Here is a 22,591-nt window from a genome sequence, read left to right as displayed (position 1 = left end):
TAAAGGTTTGATGCAACTGGTAGATTTTTTTATTGAATAACTATATTAAAACGTTTAGTAAAAATTTAAGAAATAACAGCTAATAGCTGATTTAAGTCTCAATCAGCTGCTGCTGATTATATCAATTTTGCTTTAAATTTTTTTATTATCAACTGATAGCTGATTTGATATTTTTATTTATTTAGACACTATTATTTTTATTAAAATTTATTAATAATAACTTATTTTAAATTGATAAAATATAATTAAATTTTTATATTCTAAAATAAATAATTATTATTTTAGTGAACCAGACACTCCCTTCATGAGCTTAGAAATGTTTTCATTTCTCATTTTTGGGTAACCTTCTCGATCACTGTCAAGACAAATGAAAACGTGGTTATCATTGTATATCATTTCATACAATTACAACAAAAGGAAAGTAGGCCAAAGTGAATTATTTGGTAGCATAAGAAATAAGATTTCATGATGATAGGTATCCAATGTGACTTAGTAAAATAGCACACAATGTTATAATGGAGTAATTGAACTTCGCATCAACATCCTAAATTTCATTAATAATATCATCATTATTATAGTATGCGTCGTAAACTAATATGGATATATTGGAGATTATTTTCGAACGTTTATAAAATATATTTAGAATCTCTTAATTTAAAATAATTTAAATTTTAATTTCTTATAGACTATTTTTTAAATTCATTTTCGGAAAAGAAAATTAGTAGATCTGTTTTTTTTTTTTTAAAAAATAATTTAAATTTTAAAAATAAAAAAATAATAAAAATTTGAGATTTGCAAACCGAATTTTCAAGCTCAATTCCATACTAACCTATGAATTGTAGTAGAACCAAATTAATAGTTTGGTAGCTGGATACTTATCTCATAAAAAGGTTTATTTGTACCTGCTATTTTTCATAAAATAATTTCAGTCTAAGAAAAATAAAATAAAATAAAGAAATCAGGATGGATTGTGTTAGCTCTTACATTGTCTTTTGCTTGTTTGCTAGTTGAAGGCTACGGTTTCTCATACTCAAAGGAAAAGGGATTATAAAGTAGTTTCCACTTGGGATTTCAAAAACTTAAAAGGGTGGACAATTGGCTTTGCCAAGATAAAAAGAAAACCCTTTTGGCTTCCATTGTGGGGAAAAGATATGCTTCCATGGAATCATTTCAAAAGCCTTTTCACATAGCTACATTGCATTGATATGTGGAAGCATGCCCTAAAGTTTATGTTATGTCAAGGTTAATGGGTCAAATGGCAGGAAGTAGGACCAAAAATGAACCAAACTGCTCGTTAATAAATAAATTAGCAATGTGTAAAATAAATATTAAATTTAAAAGTAATAAAATAAAACTCAAAGACCATTTAAAATTTATTTAATCTGAGAATTGTATATTATAACTGATTTCATTCCATTCGTCTATAGTTCCTAAGTAACAAAGAAACAATAGAAGAAAAACAATTGAGTAATAGGAAACGACAGAAAAATGATTGATCAAATTCTATTAAGGGCACTTGTTAAAAATACTTTAAAATCAATAAAAGCTTATATCATTTTTACTGTGCTAATATTTTTTTTTTAAATATCATTTTAAAAAAATTACAGTATGGTTGTTTTCTAGTTGTTTTTCGGTTATTTTATCCAAAAATAACTAAATAAAAACAAAGAAATAACCAAAACCATATTAGTAAAAATAAAAAAAATTTTGTTATTATTATTATTATTTTTTAATAAAAAGTTGGTATCTAAACTTTTTAAAAGTTTACTTGTTTGAGGAGGTCCACATGAAATTTGCTTTATGTTTATTTTTGCAGGTTGATGTGCACCTGTGAACATATGCCCTGGTGTGAGAATGAAATTTCAATATACATATAGTTGTTGGCTTGTTGAGTTGAGGAGGTGTGACCCTCCAACCAAAATCTATTTGTCTATGATAATCAAACTGCTGTACTTTTCTTGATTATCTGTAATGGAGAATTCAAGGCACAAAAAAGAGAGGTTTTCCTCACCAAAACATCAGACTAATATAATCAAAACTCCTCCCAACTGTTTCTCCCCCTTGCTTTCATATCTTTCTTTCCTTTCTTTTCCTTCTCCTAATTGTACTCATGAAATTTTCATTATAGTTTGCTCTAACTTTAGTTGAGGGGTCTTTCTAGAGTGCTTCCTGCTGCTTTGCTTTTAATTCTTCTACTACTTTTATTTTCTGTCTTTAGCTTTGGTTTTTCAAAGATTCAGAAATGTTTATTTTGGGAACACAAGCTGAGAAAACTACAAAGATTAGACTGTGAAAGTTCTTTCTATTTAATCTTAAAAGATAAAACTATAAAGAATACATATTTTATTATAAAAACTGAACAGTAAAAGCCAAAAAAAAAAAAATCAAATAGAAAATTGATACCAAACACTTTCCAGTAGCATTTTGTTTATTGAAGTTTTGTTATGATCTCTATGGTTAAGCATGCAAGTTCTTTAGAGGACATCACAAGCTCCTTTTCTTCTTATGTAGTATTTTGCAATTATAATTATAATAATTATTTTTTTAAGAGGAATTAAAAATTCTCTTGTCTTCACAAGTTTTCCTCTTTCTTTCAATAGGAAGATCTGATTTGGTACAGAATATCATACCAGCTAAGCATTAAATGCTTTGCCACCCATGGGGTAAAATGGAGAAACAGAAACCACAAGCCTCAATAAGAGACCCCATTTTAAGGTCCTCCAGCCTGCAACTACCTTTTCCTTTTTTTTATCTTTTGCTTTATCTGCAAGTTAACGCTGTAGAAAATCAAAAGAACCTGTTTTCCAAGAATCTCTTTTCACCTAGCAAGGCACTCAAAGAAGAAATAAACTTTTTTGCATTATTTTTGACCTTATGGGTCTCACAGCATTTGGAGCATCTAAATCTACTTTATACTTTTATTGGATATGAACATTTAGTACAATGAAAAGCCATCAATATCTTAATATACAGATGTGTAAGGATTTAAGGTGGTGAAACCTTTTGTGGCTAAATTCAATTATAAGTCAGGCTGCTTTTCTTTTTCGCCCTGAGACGGTTTTCTTTACAGCTCCAACTGAGACTAAAAATTGATCAAGGGATGACAAGGTCTTCATGTCATCTGGTGGGAAGTAACTAGCAGCCTTTCCCATAAGTGAGGTGAATAGAAGAGATAGTGAAGGCCGAGTAACATAACGATCGCCCAATAGGTCATCCAGGAAAGCAAATGCTGCTAACAAATCAGACCTTCCTGCAGTTATTGGAGCAGCAAAATGAGCAGGGATAATTCTCTTGAATCTCCAGTCCCGCACAATTCTATCAATCCAATCTCTGACCTGATGTTTTAACAAGCACAAAACTCAGTATCGTTTAGACTTTTGGATAATGCTAACCTAACCATTCTGATAATAAATTAACTTCCACAGACTCTATTTACTAGGGAAGGCAGGTAGATAAAATTCACTACATGCCGTAGGTTTGATCAGTCACCGATCATAATGTGTATGTTATCAAGATACAATTTGTGGTCTGAGTGTTCTCAGGTTTGCATAATGATCTAAATCATCATAGACCCATTAAAAGGATGTGGACATCATAATCATTTCTTTACCTTTTCAGGAACTTTACTGAAGACTAGAGTCTTTACAATAGGGGAAACAATCAACTTCTGTGACATTTGAGTGAAGCTAGCATTAGGTTCCAACAGATTGGATGGTCCAAGAAACAAAATCTGGAGAACCATTCTTTCCCAACCTGCACGAGAGACCATATTACTATAATTTCTTCATGAGAAAACCATGTTACTCTCAAGTTGCACTAAGTGGTTTAATTGTTCAAAAATAAAAAGTTGCAACAACAGCATATCCAGTTTTACAGTTGGAGTTGGAACTAGAAAACTAACCCTTTTGACGGTTCATCTGGTTGTCAACAACTGGTTCCTGAGGGACTTCCTTTCCTTTACTCAAAAGTTTTACAGCCAAACCATTTTTTGCTGAAGCTAACAAGGATTCCTTGCTAATACATTCAAGTGGCCTTCTTGGAACAAAAATAACAGCATCTGTTACCAGCAATGTTCTTGAACGTTTGTGATAAAAAGCTACCTCTACATATGGTCCAATTCCTGAGATAATCCACAAAAAAGAAAATGTTTGTAACATTATTTACCTAAGCCGAACTTCTGTTTATTATGTAAGCAATTTGCATTACCAACTTCTGGCGAGCTTAAAACTTTTTGTTCAATCTCGTCAGCCCATGGGGTTGATAAATCCTCATCTTTTAAAGTTTTGGAACGGAATATCCCAAAAAACTCAAGTGGCAAGTTCAATGGCCAACTCCATTGCCTTGGTGCCACCCATATTTGGGCCCGCGGAAACTTTCTTGAAAATGGTCCAACAAAAATTTTATGCTCATAAGCAAATGTAGGCAGGACAATGTACTCTACTGGAGCCCCCAACTCCTTCACTAGCTGGCAAAAGAGATTACTTGTCAAGAGGCGCCCAACTTTGCAGAATTGCAGACAATACAGAATTGACAACAGAACTAAAATAGTACAGAGTAAATACAATGAGGAAAATTATATTGCCAAAAAAATTGGCAATCAGAGATAATCAACTTCTCTGCCGGAGTTTCTCTCATGTGATTCATAAATTACAAGTACTCAAGGAACTATTCCATGCCCATTTCATAGTTTTTGACTTTTATCTAAGTTATATTTCTTATTAAAAATAGGTACTTTCATATTGTTGAATACATGATGCCTAATTAAAAAAGTTCCATCTCACCATGTTTATTTTGACAAGGGGAATCGTTTACATAGGTTCCACATGAATAGATGCAGGGCCAATAACTAATATTGGTCTTTTTGCATATCCTATATGCAAGACATGCTGCCAAAATAATTTTAAAACAACAGAAAAAGATAAAGAGAAAAGAGGAAACTCTATACAGTTAGGCTGCAAGCTTCGTGCTTTGCCTTTTCTATTTGTTTGAAAGTGGTGTGCTAGTTGCTAATCTCCATCCTGCTGTATTATTTTGATATAGGGAATCGATTCCATAGCTTCCACATGAACAGGTGTGGAGCCAAGAGCTAACAATTAATGTGTTTGCATATCCCATATGTAAGACATGCAGCCAAAAAATTTTAAAGCAACAGAAAAGATAAGGAAAAGAGGAAAATCTATACAGTTAGGCTGCAGAATACTTGCTTTGCCTTTTCTCTTTGTTTGACAGTGCTGTTCTAGTTGCTAATCTGTATTTGTCCATAACAGGGCTTCAAAGCCAAATTTATTGACTTGGCCATGAAGGACTTAATTTAATAAACAGAAATGTAATGATATTTTGTAAATCTTGCTATATATTTTTTAATAATGAATTTTAAGAAGAAGGACTCCAATTATGTACTTCACACGGTGCGGAAACAAACTGAAATTCATGTGCACTATTAATACAGCTAAAATGACTATCTAAGGTCCTAATTAAAATGTGAGTAAACAAGATAGAACCTGAATGCAGTCCTTGGTTGGAGCAATTGGTGCGTGGACCCACAATCCGCCAGATTTGAGTTTGATTACTGTCATTCGAATATTTGTTGAGACACTGCTGAAGCCTAATGCTTGCTCTTGTTCGAATAGCCATATACTACCTTTCACAGCCTATGAAAGACACTAACAGAATAAAAGAGAAATTTATGAAATAAAAGAACAAAACACAACCTCTAACTACAATCTAGATAATGAATAAAAAAATAGAAAGCACGCCTTTTTCTGTGCTTATTTTTCTCCTTCACTCCAATACAACTCTTTTGTTTGTTACTACAGAACAGCACTTTCAATCATGTTGGACTTAAATAAATATTCTCTACATAGGCCAATCATTTAGGCTGAGTTTTTACATCTTCCATATCCATTCATCTCATTGATGCCAAGCACTCAGCTGTTTGCTATCCAAATTAAATCACCCAAAATGTCATGTGTTTCCAATTCAAAGACAAAACTCAGAAATCCAAAGATTTCCTTCTTAAATATTTCCGTTTCTATAGTCGAAAAGCAACTAGGCAAAATATTCAGGTCTTACAACTTGGCTCCTTAAGAGACTGAAAGAAACTAAATTTATATCGAGAAAGTAAATGTAGGTGATGCATAAAGCTTATAGCCCATTTACTAGAGCTTATAGCTTCCAGCGGTCGAGTGCTCAACTGCTATTGTAAGGTGCTTTCTCAGGCTACATGAAGGATCACAATTGCAAGGGCATCCTTTTGTTTAAAGTTGTTTGCTTTCTCTAGCATTCTTCCCGGGTAATTTCAAAAATATGGAGGATGGTCAAGGTAGTGCTTCCAGGCCAGTTTTGAGCTCTGTAAGAACCCATTTACATGATGGCATCTCTAATTTCATCTATGGATACCAAAACCCCTGCCTTCGGAAGCCTCACTAGTACATTAACTTTGTTAATTTTTGCCACTGGCATACTAGTACATTGCACTCCATACCCTCTTTCCCTACCCAACTTACCCCTGCAACACAAACCTCTCTTCCTTAAAAACCCTACAAACTACAAAGTTGTGCTTGACAGTGACAGCAGTTAGTTCATGGATACAAAATTTAACAGTGACAGCAAGTTGAATTACAGACGAAACTCTAAAGACACCTGTTAGAATGTTAGTTCACCTCATTAACACAATACAGACGCACTTCTTGACTTTTTTTTTGCCAACTAGCATCTCAGGAATTCAACAGCAGAAAGCTAGCTTTATATATCAAAAAGTAACAGTGACAAACTCTCTATAATAATATAAAGTCTAAGCTGGTAACTAGAACTACAAGAGAGAAAGCAAACCTTGATATTGGCACAAGACAAATTTCTTTTCGTTTAGAAAAGTTATAAAATCCCTTCTATTTTTTTTTTTTTCCGTTAGGCAAATCGAACATAAAGAGACTAACCTCAGTTCTTATAGTGCGTCTATTGAGGAAAGGACCCAGAGGGAAAGGAAACCCTGTAAAATTTAGATAAAACCTGCCACTGCTGCTGTTGTTACTGTTTGTGTCGGGGGTACTGCTTGATGAAGCAACCACCAAACTAATGTTATCTCTTCTATCATTTCTGGGTTTTAATGGTAAAGAAAAACCTTTTAAGGAACCACCAAGAAGACTAGATTCTTTTAAGGAGATTGGATTATGCAAGATTGTAGATTTCAGGGAAGAAATTGTAATGGCCGTAACCATTTTTTTTAAAAATAACTGTTTTTGCTTTTACACAGTACCAGGAAGTTTAAAGTGGCTGGGGGTTGGGTATAATGTTAACAGATTTCGAAGGCTATGTTTGCGACACGTGGAGTTCTTTCTGTGTTAGAAATTCTTACATGGAACATTTTCTTGGAATTATTTTGGGGTTTGTGGATGAGAAGGAAGGAAAGAAATAATACAATAGCACTTTTCTAGAATACATGAATTACTACTTGGACTGGAAAAATTTGGACCTTAATTTAGATGTTCAGAAATCATTATTTGAATTTAATCCACTTGGCAGGCAGAAGTTCAGGATTATTTCGGCAGCTATATATTATCCTGTACATGTAATTACTGGGACTGCAAAATGGATTGATGGGAAGATTGCAGGTTATGCTGTTGCAGTATTATGAGGACAGCAGCAGAATCATAAAAGATTCGGCAGTAGCACTTGCAAGAACTTCAAATTTATTTTTTCAGTTCTCCTGCCTCTCCCTCTCTCATTGTAAAAAGAAGATTATCAATATTTTTCATGCTGAGCTTTCAGACCATTTTCAGTGCAAAGCAGCAACATGAGAGAAATGGGCAAGCACCCAATGCCCACATCCACTTATAGCACTTAACTCTATATTCAACAAAAGATGTTGCAGATAATGCAGTCAGGGCATGTTGAACGTACTCTGAACTGTAATTGAATTGTTTCACTAGATTCAGACCAAGATAGCACATTACAATTACAGCCCCCTCTGGGATTCAAGTCTCGAGGGGAGGGTGTTTCAGCAAAGCCATCTCAACGATATTCCAAAATGGCACTAGATAAACATAAACTGGCAAATAATCAGGCCATGAACAAACACATAACTAGGAAATTAAAAAATGTATTTGATCAAAAAAGGTTCGAACATTAAAGCTTCATTAACGTACAGCAGTAGCAATACAAGACAAATAGATAAATTATACATAAAAAATGGGTTTCCATACATGGAAGAAATCAAGCTCTTTGATAAAAGGCATCACACTAATTAACTATCTGTATACTTACAATAGCTTTGCAAATCCGCAAAGCAACCTAAATTGGCAGATGAGGTTTGGACATCATGGGCCTCTGCTGCCACAAAAAAATATCCAGAGACCACACAGCCTCGATCCCGGTAAAATTCTGAAACAATTGATGCGCTTCTAAACATGATGAACAGAAGAGTGCACGCAACTGAGCCACCTGGAAGTTAAAGAATTGAGCAGCCTTGGAAACTGGGACGTCGTCAAATTAAGAAGTTCATAGCATCTAGATGAATAGAGGCCTGTTTCTAGGTGCAAACTTCTATTCACAAAGTTCATAGTCTAAAAAGCTATTGCATATCAAGTAATGATTTCTCTGACAAGCCAATCCAAACTAGGATAAGCAAAGTACAATATTAGAAATGATGGAAGAGCAAATAGAACTGTGATAAGAATGTACAAGGCCAAAATGGCTGCACTAGCAGGTATAGCATATAAGATGATCAAAAGGAATATAATGACCAAAGGAAACTTGGCTGTCAGATGAACAAAGAAAACCAGTGACTTCTGAAGGGATGAATGTATTCTTCCCATATTAAGCAAAATATTGCCATTATTATGATCGTGGTTTACTCCTGATGGCTCTGAATGATGTTCCCTTCTGATGTTACTGCGACTTAACTGGTTTCCAGAGGATAAGTTGTTGTCTGATGACCAGAGGGGTTGATGATCTTCATAGAGGGTATTCTGACACTTATGTCCATCTTCATTCTTGCTTTCAACCATCCAAAGTAGAAAGTAATTTTTGCGAGGAAATTTTAAGTTGCCTCTATACACTAGGCGGAAAGATAAGAGGTTGCACCATGGACATGAAATAAAGAGGGGAAGTTGAATAGGTAATGTGGGGAACTTCACAACAGCCCATTGAAGTCCTAGGATGCAATTTTTACATAGGGTATGGCCACACCATAAAACATACGGCACATTTTCCACAATATTGAAGGATTCCCAGCATATTGGGCACTCTAGGCCTTCTTCTCTGCTTACAACAGAAGAAGCCTCATCATCTGAAGATTCTAATGCAGCTTGAGTTAGCTTTGGACTGCTGTTCACACCAACACTTCCTGCTATGCAATTGGATGCAAAATTCCACATTTTGATAGCAAGGAGAGGCGATTAAAGGAGGCTATATGACATTCTGTGGTTATAGGACAAGGACCTGACAGTGGGTAGCAATAACCATTAACTCATACCTTGAACCCTTGCTATCTTTCAGCAACTTTAAGGATTTAAGCAAACAGTGGTACCTGGAAAAAGGAGTAAGAAAGAGAATCAAATTACATGTCTCATAACTTTAAATTGTAAAGTCGATTTTATCCATTTCCAATTATTCACTGTAATATGTTATGAATGATAGACTAGTTATGTGTGCAAAGCTATCAATAGCAGACAAAACCATGCAAAACAAATGTCAAGATCTGAAAAAATAAACAAAAAGAAGAGTTGAACCAATTAAAACGGCAGAAGCAGATTGAGGTGATACAAAACTGCTTGATAAGCCAGAGGAACACAAACACACACATATATAGATATATATATAGGCAATAATGTTATCTCGTGATACAAGAGCTTCCAGTTTTTCCCCAAAATACAAGCAAAAGGAAAAAGTATGTCATTAAGAAATGCATAATTAGAGCAACGGGGAATATTTATTAAAGACCAAAAATCGGAACAGGTCATTTCATTAAACATAAATACATGGATCATGCACAACAAGCAATAAAGGTTCAGCACACAACATCCCAACATAAACACAAGAATCATGAATATATCAAATCATTAGTTACATAAATAATTGAATACGCTAACCAATGAGTCAAAGTTGGGTTTAAATTTTCAAATATCGGGAACCTCCTTCACCACCTATATTATATACATAACCAGTCAAGAAAAACCTTCAATTTCAAAAACTGCAACTTGCATTAATCCTAATAACAAATATAAAGTTCCCAGTTCAAAATTCTTTTTAAAGAAAAAACAGAGCCTTTCTGATCACTTTAAGCTATACCCATTTCAACATAATTCAAACCCAACTCCTTTTTTTAACCTTCCGTTCCTTTAGCTAACACTTCAAAATCTCAGGCATGACAAACAAGATTTACAAACTTAGGCAAGCAATCCCATAATTAATCCCCACATATATATAAAGCAAAATAAACAAAAATAAGAATAAAATTAATCAGAGAATCAAGATCCAAACAAGAGCTAAAACATTGGAAAAATAATAAAAATAAAATAAAATAAAGAAGAAGAGATTCATGTAAAGTCTAAGCTTTGATTGTAATAAAATAACAGAGAAATTAAATAAAGAGCTTAAAGATCAAGAAATAATAATGCTGTATGTATGATCGTACCAGTTATTAAAGGAAGAATTTGAAACCGATTCTTGATCTGAATGAAATTAATAAAAGACAACAATGAAACAGATCTTCCTTTCTTCGGGGGATTATTTGTGAACTGTGAGCGACACAACTTTCAGAAATAATCTTTTCTTTTTTCCTGTGGTCCACGTGGCTTTCTTTGGTTGGAATAGGGTGTAATTCTTTGAAAGAAACTGATAACAACGTCGTTGTCGGCATTTCTTTTCCTACAAACGGTGACGTTTGCGGCCCCACATTAATTTTATAATTTTATAATTTTATTTTATTCTGATATTATACCAAATACAATACTAGAAGAAAAAGAAAGGTGTGATAACCTAATCTAAATAACCTTTGACAAAACAGAAACATAAACTTAAATCATTTTTTTAAGAAATTTTTTTACTTCTAATATATCATTCTCTTCCTTCTTTGCCTTCAATTACATTCCAAAACCACTTGTAAATCATTAGGTAGAATTTTATTAGCATAAGCACTTATTTATTGAGATGAAATTAATCCAATTCGGAATTATTGATGTTTATACCAATTAATCATAGACCAATTCGTTAAAATACCGTTAAGCCTTTATTATCATAAAAGAGATGAAAACGGATACTCAATTTTTATAAAATTACTTTTTAAATTTAAAATATTAAAAATAATTCTATAAAAATATTAAATATCATGTCAAATGAAAAAAAAGAAAAAGGACTATATAATAAATGTTCTTTTCTAATGTTTCAATATTAAGTGAATTTTATAATTTTCATGATTACTTATTTACCCACTTTGGTTCACTGTGGACAGTTTAGGTAGACATGCAAAAATAAAAGAGGTGTAGTATATGGGGGAAAATGATGCAACCCAAAGTTAAAAAATCTGTTTGGCAACAGCCTATAGTAAACAAACAAGATTTTTCTCAAGGATTGGGATCTTAAGTGCAAATTTCTTTTTTTCTTTTTCCTATCTAGACTATCAACGGTCAACTGCCATAATTTAAAAACGACTTAGTTTGATAACCATGAAAACGACCTACTTTATCATCTAGAGGCGGTTACTAATAGAGTAAAATTTACTTTGTGAAAAAATAAACTAAATAATATTTACCCCTTTTTAGTAGTAACTAGCAATAAAGGGTAGTGCCCCCAACCCCTTTGAATTATAATTATTTGAACCTGTTATAATCTCATTTGAAAAATTAACTTAATTTTACTATTTGTATATTATCTCAAATTCGATTCTCACTATTTACAAATTGTCTGAATCCATTTAAAATTGATTGTATTTTATATCTGTAAATATATTTTACGGATATAAACCGAGTAATACTACTAAAAAAGTCTATTTATATAAATTAAATTTGAGTAAAAAAATAAATATATCCATTTAATAAAATTATATAAAATAAAAATAAAATTTAAATTAATAAAATAATCTATTAGAATGAAGTAAAAACATCAATTAAATAAAAAATTATAAAGTCTTAAATTTTAACTAAATAAAAAATAAAAAATATTAATATTAAATAGACCTACAATTACAAACGGATATCAAAAATTAAATCCGAATCTACCAATTCCGACTATATATATTTTCAAACCCATACGTGTTGCCATCCCTAGCAGTTAGAGCTCGACTAATCCTATTTGTTTGTTGAGCCATCGAATGTACATCCTCTTCGAGTAAATTAAATACCCACCGGAAGTCGGAAATCTTTTATTGGCAATTTTCATTAGCAGATAAAATAGAAGTCCTGCCCTTAGTTAATTTTAAGCAATGGATTTGCTCCATGTACTACCGAACCTCCCACGCTTCAGGAACTACAGCACTTAAGCCACCCCAAAATTACAGGCCTGCTTCTGAAAACCAATTTGGCAGACTGGCATGATATTGTGGTACACTTCATTTGCAGTACATTGCTCAGAGATCAAAATGGTGCGGACTTGGGCTTCATGTCAAGGAACAGGAACTGATAATATGCATCTGATAGAACCATGATATAAGCGACAAGAAAAACAATTTAACTGACATTCCCAGTTGCACCCTTGTTGGATACAAGGGCTGCGTCAAGTTCAAGGACCTTCAGTTCTGAATTATTTCCCTGGGTTGTTATAAAAAAATAACTTGTACAATTCTGCCTGCATATAAATTTTCTGTTCAATTTTATTAGCAGGACAAACCACAGGATGCTTTACATTTTCTGGTTCTGATATTGTAAAATACACACGACTTTCAGTCGAAAAAAGAAAAGAACAAATCTGAGAAGAAAAACTATAACCAGGATGGATGGATGGAAAACAAAGGGTAGCAACACTTGCATTCACTCACTCAAGGTGATCATGAGGCCTCAATGACAAGAACATGGCCGCATACTGCCGAAGCAGATTCTCAATGTTTCCATGCATCACTACAGGAATCACTAGACCTCTGGTCCTCATCCTGTATCGTCTCCAAGCAAATTGTATGTTCACAGCTGCCCATGTTCGCCAATTCGAAGAGTAATATCTCATTGTTCGCTTCAGCTTTTCACTTGCAAATGTGTATCTGAAGTGGTCAGTGATATACCTAAGATGGTTTGCATCAAGACCAAATGCTTCTGTCGGTTCCAGACAAACAAATGTTGCAGATGAGGCTGGGAGGCGGTCTCTAAATGGGCGTTGAAGGCACCAGGAAAGCAATTCATCGCCTAAAAAGCCTCCAGGTTCAAGCACACTTGAGCCTACCATGCCTTTGCTAAGGCTTTGGCTACGTTTCGCACGTCCACGCACTATAAAGTACATCCTTGGCACGGGGTCTCCTTCTCTAATTATCTGTCTTTGCAGAAATATTAAGATGGTCAATAGGTTTAGTACAGTTCATCATAAGGTAACTAACAAGTATTTGGTTTTTCTCACCTTTTCGCCTTTGCAGAAGATAAGGGGCTTGACACGATCACAAATGTTGTCAAGAATAAGATCATCCAAGTTGTGAAACAGAGGTGCCTGAACAATAGAATTTTAATTTTAATATACTAATAGTAATAATTCTGTCAGGTATAGCACACACATTTATCATTGACGTCAACCTTAAAAGAGATGGTTCTGCACCTTTTTTATCAGATCCAAGCAAAGAAATCGCTTAATGTCTCTGCGGAGTCCCTCAGGTAATTCTTCAATCCACTTAATCTCATCTTCTCCCCCCATGATAGCCCACCTCTGGCTATCAAAATGTCTCATTCTTCGTCTCAAATCAGATGGTAACTGTCTTCTCCTCATCCACCATTCTATGTCTCGACGCTTAAGCTGCATGTCTTTGTTCTTTGCCAACATCACAGACAGAAATACCTATACAACAATGCTTAGGTTGCGATCTCCTTATTTTTGTTCTATGTTTTGTACAATAAGGAAAATTTTGTCACCTGTATATTTCCAACCATTAGAGTGAAGAGAGTTAATCCACACAGCACAATGAATATACTGAACATCACTTCTACCAAGTTACTTGTTGGAGCTAGTTCATTGCCGAAAGAGCTGTCAACATGAAAATTGGAAACAGAACTGATATAAGACAAAGGCATATCAGATAATAATCTTTTGCTATCAACAACGCGTTAGCTTCTTCAGCTGTAAAATATATATTACCTTAGGTTCAGCAGGCCCCAGAATATGGGATAAAGAATCCTGACAGCAAGAGAATGGCTGGTAACGACTAGAAGTCCTTGCGAATAAATCCCATGATTGAATGGTCCATCATCATCCAAGCACAATGGTTTTGCAATCAATTTTGTGCTATTGCCACATGTGTTTCCGAATTTATCTTCAGGATACATAAACTGATAACAAACTCCCCCAGAACATGAGAGAGAAAGCTTGTAATTGCCATTTCTTTCACACTGTTCCTTGAGACATTTCACAACACTTTGAGTAGCAAGCACATACCAGCATCCTCCAATAACCTTTAAGCACATGCATGAAGTGCCAATTTGTTAATATTAGAATTACAATCAAATGAAGGTTTTCAAGGATAGATAACAACTAAATAGACTAACATGAGAGGCGATTAGGTAGGCAATGAGATTAAGGCCAAGACCCCACCAGATGGTACCAAAGATATAACCTGTGACCTTTCGCATTCTGCTCATCATGCGAAAGCTATGGTAGATCTTAGGCAGGAATTGAAACAAGAATGTTACCAGTATTATCGTCGGTACCAGCTTAATCTTCTCTTGTGTGATCAATCTTGGCACCAATAGCCAAACTGTTGCCTGCAAAGGAAATAAATGAAAAGCATCATGTAACCAACCCTACCTGATAATCTCATAAACATCAGTTCATTAGATCAGAACTTTGGGGGTAAAAGGATCAGCAATTTGTCAATGTACCATTAGGGTCAAATTGCTATGAAGAGGATTATTTCCTGGAAGGGAAAATCAAGGAAATAAAAGCTTTTTATTCCAATGATACAGTAGTTTTTGTGTTCTGTTCTTTGAGAAGTTCAATAGGACTAGAGCTACATTAATTATGGAGGGGGTATACCTTCCGTTTTAAATCTATATATAATATTGAATCCAGGTATTTTAATTTTAATTCTGTATGTTATAATTTTATATTCTTATTTATTTTCATTTAATTTCTTATAATATCAAAAATATATTAAGTATAAGAAATTAGAAATAAAAATAAAAATATAATGAATTAAAATATTAATTAAAGAGTCCCTATATTAAATCAATTAAATCAGGGTGAATTTTAGAGTGCCTTCATTATAATGTCTTCTTTTTTTCTTTAATATATATCATCGAATAGAATTTTAATACTTTAATTTTGATTTAAATTAAAAAATAGTTACCTACTAATACAAGTCATATTTTTGAAAAGTAACTTTATATTATTATTGTATATTTTAAAGTAAGTTTTACTATTCTAGTATCAATGTTAAAATTTTAACAATTAAATGAAATAAGTTACATAATGATTAATGGATTTTTGAAATATCAGTTTAATTCTATATAATATATTTTCTATCTAATTTTTATTTAATTATAAAATTTTAAAGTAAATATATAATTTCCACCATATCTATATTTAAATGTGTAGTTTCTTATAAGATGGATCGACTAATTACAACTTATTATTAATGAACAGTTTTGAATTTTAAAAATTTATTAATTCATAAGTGTTGCAATAAATATTTGGTCATTATACATAATCTATTATTATACTTTTCAAACTATTAATTGAATTTGTAGTAATCTTTAACGTATGTTCTTATTTTATTGGTTGTATTCGGAACCAAAATAATAACATAACAAAGTTTTATTTTATTTATACGTAATTGGTTTTAGTATGCAATTCTTAGATTGACTACAAAGGTGTTTCTTTTATTAAGTAATTTGTACCAATGTGTTGTGCAATAAGTAATTTACTTAATATAATAAAATCTTACACAATTTAGAAATCTATAAAAAGATATATATTATAAAATTATAATGCCATTTATATAAATTTTTATTTATTATATGATTTTTATGATATAATATATGAAAATTGAAATTTTATAATGTTATGAAATAAATTGTATAATTTACTCAAAATTTTATTAAGTTACATCCATTTTACATAAAAAAAAAAAATTAGTATACAATATTTATGTTGATTATATAATTTTTTATTCTAGAAAAAATTTTATACTATATATTATGCAAAAAGAATTTTGAAAAATTAATTAAAAAAATTACTTAGTTTGATAGAATTTTACATAATTTAGTAAGAATTTATAAAAATATAATATAAAAATATAATACTATATTTTATTTATTTATTTATTATATAATTTTTATTAGATGGTATATAAGAATTGAAATTTTATAATGCTATAGAAATAAGTTGTATAATTTATTTAAGAGTTTACTAAATCATTAATATTTTACATAAAAAATATTAGTATATAATATTTATGTTGATTATATAATTTTTTCTAAAAGTAATTTATACATTATATTATGTAAAGAAAATTTTTGACAATTCAATTAAAAATATTTAATTTATAATTTTATAAAAAATTATAAAAATATATATTATGAAATTATAATGCTACTTATATTACTTTTTTTACTTATTATATAGTTTTTATAATATGATATACAAAATGTGAAATTTTATAATATTATGGAAATAAGTTGCATAATTTGTTTAAACATTTAATAAGGCACGTCCATTATGCATAAAAAACATTAGTATGTAATATTTATGATGATTATATAATATTTTATTTTATAAATTAATTTATATTATATATTGTGCACAAAAAATATTTCACAAGTCAATTGAAATAATTATTTAGATAATTTTGTAAAGGTCAATAAAAAGATTCCATAAGATCTAGTTTCGTTCAAGAAAGGAATTCTAGCCCATTGAAAGGGATCTTTTGATCAATCCAGAAATTATTTCAATTCCATTAGTAATGAGGATTCTATATAGTATAAGAAAATTAAAATTTTATAATATTAAAAAAATAAATTGCATAATTTATTTAAAATTTTATTAAATCACTTTCATATTATATAAAAAATATAAATATGTAATATTTATATTAACTTTATAGTATTTTTGTATTGTATAATATTAATATTAAAAGATAATTTTATAAAAATATTATATATATTTAGCATTTCCTAAATTTTCTTTCTTCTCTCTTTCATTAGCTTCTGAAATCTAAATCTTTAATTAAAAACTAATAAACGCTTGTATTGAGTTTAAATCTAAATCTTTTTATTCCAAAATTACTTCAATTAAAATCAAATTTTGATAGAGGAGGTTCCTCCTCATCTATAGAGGATATATCCTCTGTATCTCTTAATATAATAAATTATAAAATTCTTGCATATAAAACAAATACTTATTAAGTGATTGAATTTAACTACTTTAGATGAAATAGATAATTTATAATCTCCGAACTAATAAATAAGAAAAAGATAACAAAATAAACGAAAACCTAATACCTGTTTTAGTTTTTAGTGATGTTATAATAAAAATGCAACTTGGCTACTGACTCTAGGTAAATAATTAATAATGAAAAATAGAATTCTATGATTGATTTTATATAATCTAATTTGTAAATAATTAGTATATATATATAAATTTTTAATATGTCTGCTTAATTTTTAATATATAAAGTCTTATTTCGGCATATGTATTTATTTTTTATACATGAGATTCAAATTTATGTGTAATTTTATAATTTTTTTATTAATTTATTGATTAATAATCCTAAAATAGTATATTAATTATATCTAAATATTATGTTAATTGATAAATAATTTTCTAATCGGATAATGATACTAACTCTATTATAAAAAATAATATAATATTTATATTTTAAAATTATAATCACTGATAAATTAATTTTCTAGTTAGATAAAAAATTTAAGTCTAGAAAATAACATTTAAATTATATTTTTAATATTATATTTAATAGTAAATTAAATTTTTGATTATATAATAAATTTTTAATTTCAAAAATAGTAATATTAATTATATTGATATTATTTATTTATACAATATTAAAAAAATAATTAATAAAAATTTATAAAATAATTTTTATAAATCTTTTAAAAGATTAAGAAAGACATCTAAAAATAGTTAGTTTGCTATTATTTTTTAAAATATTAAAAATTTTACTAAATTATATCTATTAACTTAATTTTATAATTGAAATAATAATAATTATTGTAGAATGCACAACTAAATGATTAGTGGTATTCTAATCCTAGTATTCACACAAAATTTAAGAGCTAAATTATTTGTTTGGCCAACAAATTTTCAACCTTTTGTAACATTAGAATATGTTAAGAAAAAATTATGAAAAAGACAGGTGATTACATGGTTTTAATCCACTGCGTCATTATAGGATTCTTCCATTGAAATGATGACATCTAATTCAATTTGATTATATCAGCCTTATTTCTAAGATTAATAAGCAATTGTTTTTAAAGATAAAAATAATATAAAAAATAAAATAAAATATCATAATTTTATTGTATGAGTCTTTTAATGATATCATGAATGAAATTTATATGATAATCTATAAAATGGAACCGACAAATACTGTATGACTTGTATATTTAGTATTTAATAAATTAATAATTTTTATAAAACTAACTTTTTTATATAATAATTAATAATTAAATTATTCAATAATTAATAAAAATTTCATAATAATCATATATAATTATTAATTATTAGAAACGATATTTTAAGAACTAAAATTTAAACAAATAAAAATTATATTACTTTCAACAAAGATAATAAAAATATTTTCAGAGTATATATATGTATCTTGTGTATAACCACTTATTGAATTAAAAATTAAATATTTAATTAGAATGTAATTTCTTGGTATATAATAATTTGTAAAAAAACCGCATATGCTTTAATGAGACAATTTTAATACAAGCGTAACGAGACAGTTTTATTTTAATATATAATGTTTGTCTTACATAAACTTAATAAATTAACAATTTTAATAAATAGTAAATTTCTAATTCATTAAATATATTAATTATAAGAAATTCCATTGTACCAAATTTTACTTTTTAAAAGAAGTAAAAAGAAAAAACCTTAACCTTGAACAACAAAATACCAAATGAAGGCATGAAATCAACTAACCTGAGGAAATGGCAGGATCACGAAAACGTCAAACCAGAAACCTTTAAACGACTTGACGTAATGCGTAGCAATAGCACGTGCGTCCCACACGAGTTCACCGCATCCAAAAACAAGACTCTCTTTAGAAACATAAGCCAACCTGAACTGTAACCATACGCGCCAGAACTGAACGGCGTCAAGACACGTCCGTGCAACGGTTACGGCAGCCGCCACGTTATTATCCACGTACAAACAAGGGGCCCCACCTTTTCCTATCGATAACGTCAATGCATAAAAGAAAAGAGGATCAACGGCTAACGAAATGCCACGTGCCAATAAAAACACTCGATTCCACCATTGCACTAACTGGCTACGTGGGTCAAGGACTGACCCAAATTGGAGCGGGGGTAGCTTCCGGGTCGGGTCAGGAAAGGGGTGGTTGCCTGGTGGGGTCTGGATAGGGATAAGGGAGGATCCGGCTAGAGCTTGCCAATGGGGTTGCTGTGAAGTAGTGCTGTCACAGCTTGTGGAGTGAAAGATAGGGACGCCAACTTGTGTGCATGCGAAACACTTGGTGGTGGTGGAGCCGTGAAAAACGGTGTCGTTTCTGCAGTTGTTGTCGTTGACATTGCTGTGTTTTCTCATGAGTTGGAGGCACCTGGAAATGTATAAGTGTGTCTGCGTGTGAGATGGGAATATGATAACGAAGTGTATGTAGTAGCAGTACTATCTGTTAACCATGTCAGTATATGTAGTAAAAAAGAAAAGGAAGAGAGAAAGTATGACCTAGAAATGGAGATAGAAGGGAAAACAAAGTGGAGACAAGGTGAGAAGGATATGGAAGAGAGTTAAAGTTAGTATGAAATTGAACGAAAATAAAAAGAGGATGGGGGATTATAATGAATAAGAGAGAGGGTTCTTTTACTGACATAACTTGGAAGTATGTGTCCCTGTATATCAACATCTACATGGTACAAATACTATCAAGTGGTAACTGGTAAGAATGTGTTTTTAAGGATAAGAAATCTTAGATTGGAGTCTGGAATTGATAAAATTAATAAAGAACTGGCGCTCCTACTCCTTATGTTGCTGACAAATGACAATTGCTTTTGTCATGTAAGGTGCAAGTTCACATAGGTGGCATTATGCAGTTCAAGAAACTTAAAATGGTCGAATATTAAAAAAGAGGCAAATAATAGCACTTCTTTTACTGAAGGAGTAGAGTGTAGCTTTGTAGTAGGCAAGTGTTTTTCCAAGAACAAGAGAGAGGGGCAGTTAGTGCATGAAAATGATGGAACTGAAAAAGAAGAAAAGGGAAATGGGTGCCAAGGGGTAGGTGGGGTTATTATTAAATGTTCTATAAGAATGGTGAGTGAGAGGTGATTGGATGTGGGATAGAGAGTCATGTGAAAGAGTGATTTAAGACATTTCTATAATTTCAGACTGCTCTTCTGTTAATTCTGTCTGTACCCACTACCTAATCAGATGGTTTGATTACTGTTTCACTTCCTTCTGAGTCTCACTAATTATCTGCTATTAAAGAATGATCTAACATATGTCACCCACGTAGTTATCCTTTTAGAATAAAAATGGAAGAAATATCATGAAACTACAGAGTTATGATTGGGAAAAACTTAATTGCTTTCTCTCTCTCTCTCTCTCTCTCTCTTTCTATATATACACGAAAAAACCATTCTATTGTAAGAATAATTTTTATACATTTATAAAATATTTTAGTCATAATTTAGCCGGTTTACAAATAAAAATAAAAATAAAAATAATATATATTAATAAATTATAATATTTAAATTTTATTTAATTTTATATAATAATATTCATATATTTTCTTAAAAATATATTATTATACTATATTTTATTTTATTATACTTTTATGTGCGTGATACATGTGAGGTTACCTTTTACATGAGTTCTCTTAAAGATAAGAGCCTTGTGACTTTCATTTATTCCCACACCTTGTCTCTAGTGACTGTTTACTGTCTATAATTGATTCCCTATAATGATTAACCATAGGGGTGACCAATGTTTTAAAACCAAACCCAACCGGCAATTCAATTCAGCTTATGCGTTTTTTGGGTTTATATTTATAAAAAATTTGATTAATACGGTTTAACCTTAGAGTTGGTTCGAATTAATTTGTATTTATAAAAATTTAATTTGTCATAAAAAAAATAATATATAAAAAGAAGCCCTTAATACAGAGAGAGAGAGAGAGAGAGAGAGAGAAATGAAAATTTACCTGCAGGTATCGTCCTCAGACCTGTAAGGGTTCCAGAGGTCTCTAGGGGTTACTGGTGCAACTCAAGTTGCATTCTTTTGCTTTCCAAGTGCTTGCACATATGTATGCCTGCTAGAGTGCTATAGCTAGCTAGAGATGCACATCACATGTAATAATTATAAGCAATTCTTTTCTTTAGAGATATAGAGTGGTTCGTTTTCAGCATCTGCAAGTATTGAGAAAAGGATACTAACATTCATTTTAATGTGGTGAAAAGGAAATAGTATTATGAATTACAAAAATGGCTTTTGAAGATGTATATATACACCCCACAACAAAGGGCCACAAGAACTTGCAGATAAAATGGTGGAAGATACGCCTTGGAGATCTCAAATTTATGTGATTCTTGATTCCAGTTTCTTCTTTCGTTTAGTTTGTCTGTGTAATGATTACATGCTTCTGATTATAAGGGTTTAATCTTGAGTAAGACACCGTAGATCCATCATCTAAGTAGACGAAAACTGAGTTTGGATTCTCATTTAATTGCTTGCTATACTAATGCTAACATATTCCAAAAGCGTAGAAGTTTCTTTGCTATTTCCTAATTTTAAACCTACCAATTTATGTATCTGATTTTCCTGTAAAATGCATTGTCTATTGCCCATTAACAATTTGTCATTGCTGAGAAAGAAAGTTCCTACCCTACAAACATCAACAGAATCTGTTGTGTGCTTGCTCATGATAACTTACTTACTGTTGCTTAAGTCATTGACAATGAATAGTCGAATACTACTTGAGCTTTCACATTAATATACTCTGGCGTTAAGTTCATCTCTCATCTTTTTTTCTATGTAAGTGAAAAAGAAACTTAATAATATACTACTCAAGTTTAAAGTTAAATGGGTCTGAAGAGTTCAGATAAGGTAAAAAAAAAAAAAAAAGAAGAAGAAGAAGAGATGAAATTGGGTTTTCAGTTGAGATTCTTATTTCATCATTAGATAATTTTGGGGCAAGGAAAGGAAAAATTTCAAATAATTTGAATCTATGAGTATATACATGCCATAACATGTGAAGGAACAGGTCATTAAA

General features: G+C 31.0%; 3 protein-coding genes across 5 annotated transcripts; all 3 read right to left on the bottom strand.

Annotated features, from left to right (window-relative positions):
* Positions 1-2,889: 2,889 nt before the first annotated feature.
* On the bottom strand, positions 2,890-7,340 carry LOC8258242. Its single transcript, XM_015723522.3, has 6 exons — positions 6,936-7,340; positions 5,502-5,651; positions 4,207-4,465; positions 3,902-4,120; positions 3,611-3,753; positions 2,890-3,335 (listed from the first exon to the last, which is right to left on the bottom strand). The coding sequence occupies exons 1-6, from the start codon at positions 7,215-7,217 to the stop codon at positions 3,027-3,029; spliced, it is 1,362 nt and encodes a 453-aa protein (XP_015579008.1). The 5' UTR covers positions 7,218-7,340; the 3' UTR covers positions 2,890-3,026.
* Positions 7,341-8,101: 761 nt separating this feature from the next.
* On the bottom strand, positions 8,102-10,787 carry LOC8258241. The gene is made up of 2 exons (XM_002526023.4): positions 10,634-10,787; positions 8,102-9,526 (listed from the first exon to the last, which is right to left on the bottom strand). Exon 2 carries the CDS (start codon positions 9,372-9,374, stop codon positions 8,580-8,582), a length of 795 nt encoding a protein of 264 aa, XP_002526069.2. The 5' UTR covers positions 9,375-9,526; positions 10,634-10,787; the 3' UTR covers positions 8,102-8,579.
* A 1,994-nt stretch (positions 10,788-12,781) lies between these two features.
* Positions 12,782-21,947, bottom strand: LOC8285076 (cyclic nucleotide-gated ion channel 2). Of its 3 annotated transcripts, XM_048375077.1 has the most exons (8): positions 21,524-21,947; positions 19,288-19,924; positions 14,670-14,885; positions 14,263-14,576; positions 14,040-14,151; positions 13,729-13,965; positions 13,537-13,623; positions 12,782-13,452 (listed from the first exon to the last, which is right to left on the bottom strand). In XM_048375077.1, the coding sequence occupies exons 2-8, from the start codon at positions 19,909-19,911 to the stop codon at positions 12,967-12,969; spliced, it is 2,076 nt and encodes a 691-aa protein (XP_048231034.1). In that variant the 5' UTR covers positions 19,912-19,924; positions 21,524-21,947; the 3' UTR covers positions 12,782-12,966. The 3 variants fall into 3 exon arrangements, with proteins under 3 accessions (XP_048231034.1, XP_048231035.1, XP_048231033.1); XM_048375078.1 differs by lacking the exon at positions 21,524-21,947 and having other exon boundaries at positions 14,814-14,885; positions 19,288-20,660; XM_048375076.1 differs by lacking the exon at positions 21,524-21,947 and having other exon boundaries at positions 19,288-20,659.
* Positions 21,948-22,591: the final 644 nt, after the last annotated feature.

The sequence above is a fragment of the Ricinus communis genome, chromosome 5, assembly GCF_019578655.1.
Source record: "Ricinus communis isolate WT05 ecotype wild-type chromosome 5, ASM1957865v1, whole genome shotgun sequence".
Classification (NCBI taxonomy): Eukaryota; Viridiplantae; Streptophyta; class Magnoliopsida; order Malpighiales; family Euphorbiaceae; genus Ricinus; species Ricinus communis.
The sequence above is the reverse complement of the archived record's forward strand: the minus strand, read 5'-3'. Positions and strand labels throughout refer to the sequence as shown.

What these genes read in the sequence shown, in the direction of transcription:
- LOC8258241 (XM_002526023.4), bottom strand. Translation starts at nt 9,374, where the DNA reads ATGTGGAATTTTGCATCCAATTGCATAGCAGGAAGTGTTGGTGTGAAC.
- LOC8258242 (XM_015723522.3), bottom strand. Translation starts at nt 7,217, where the DNA reads ATGGTTACGGCCATTACAATTTCTTCCCTGAAATCTACAATCTTGCAT. An exon ending in TTTAAGCTCGCCAGAAGTTG is followed by an intron (nt 4,121 to 4,206) that starts GTAATGCAAATT and finishes GGATTATCTCAG; the next exon opens with GAATTGGACCATATGTAGAG. An exon ending in TCAGTAAAGTTCCTGAAAAG is followed by an intron (nt 3,336 to 3,610) that starts GTAAAGAAATGA and finishes TTAAAACATCAG; the next exon opens with GTCAGAGATTGGATTGATAG.
- LOC8285076 (XM_048375077.1), bottom strand. Translation starts at nt 19,911, where the DNA reads ATGAGAAAACACAGCAATGTCAACGACAACAACTGCAGAAACGACACC. An exon ending in GCTTGGATCTGATAAAAAAG is followed by an intron (nt 13,624 to 13,728) that starts GTGCAGAACCAT and finishes TCTATTGTTCAG; the next exon opens with GCACCTCTGTTTCACAACTT. An exon ending in TCTTCTGCAAAGGCGAAAAG is followed by an intron (nt 13,453 to 13,536) that starts GTGAGAAAAACC and finishes CTGCAAAGACAG; the next exon opens with ATAATTAGAGAAGGAGACCC.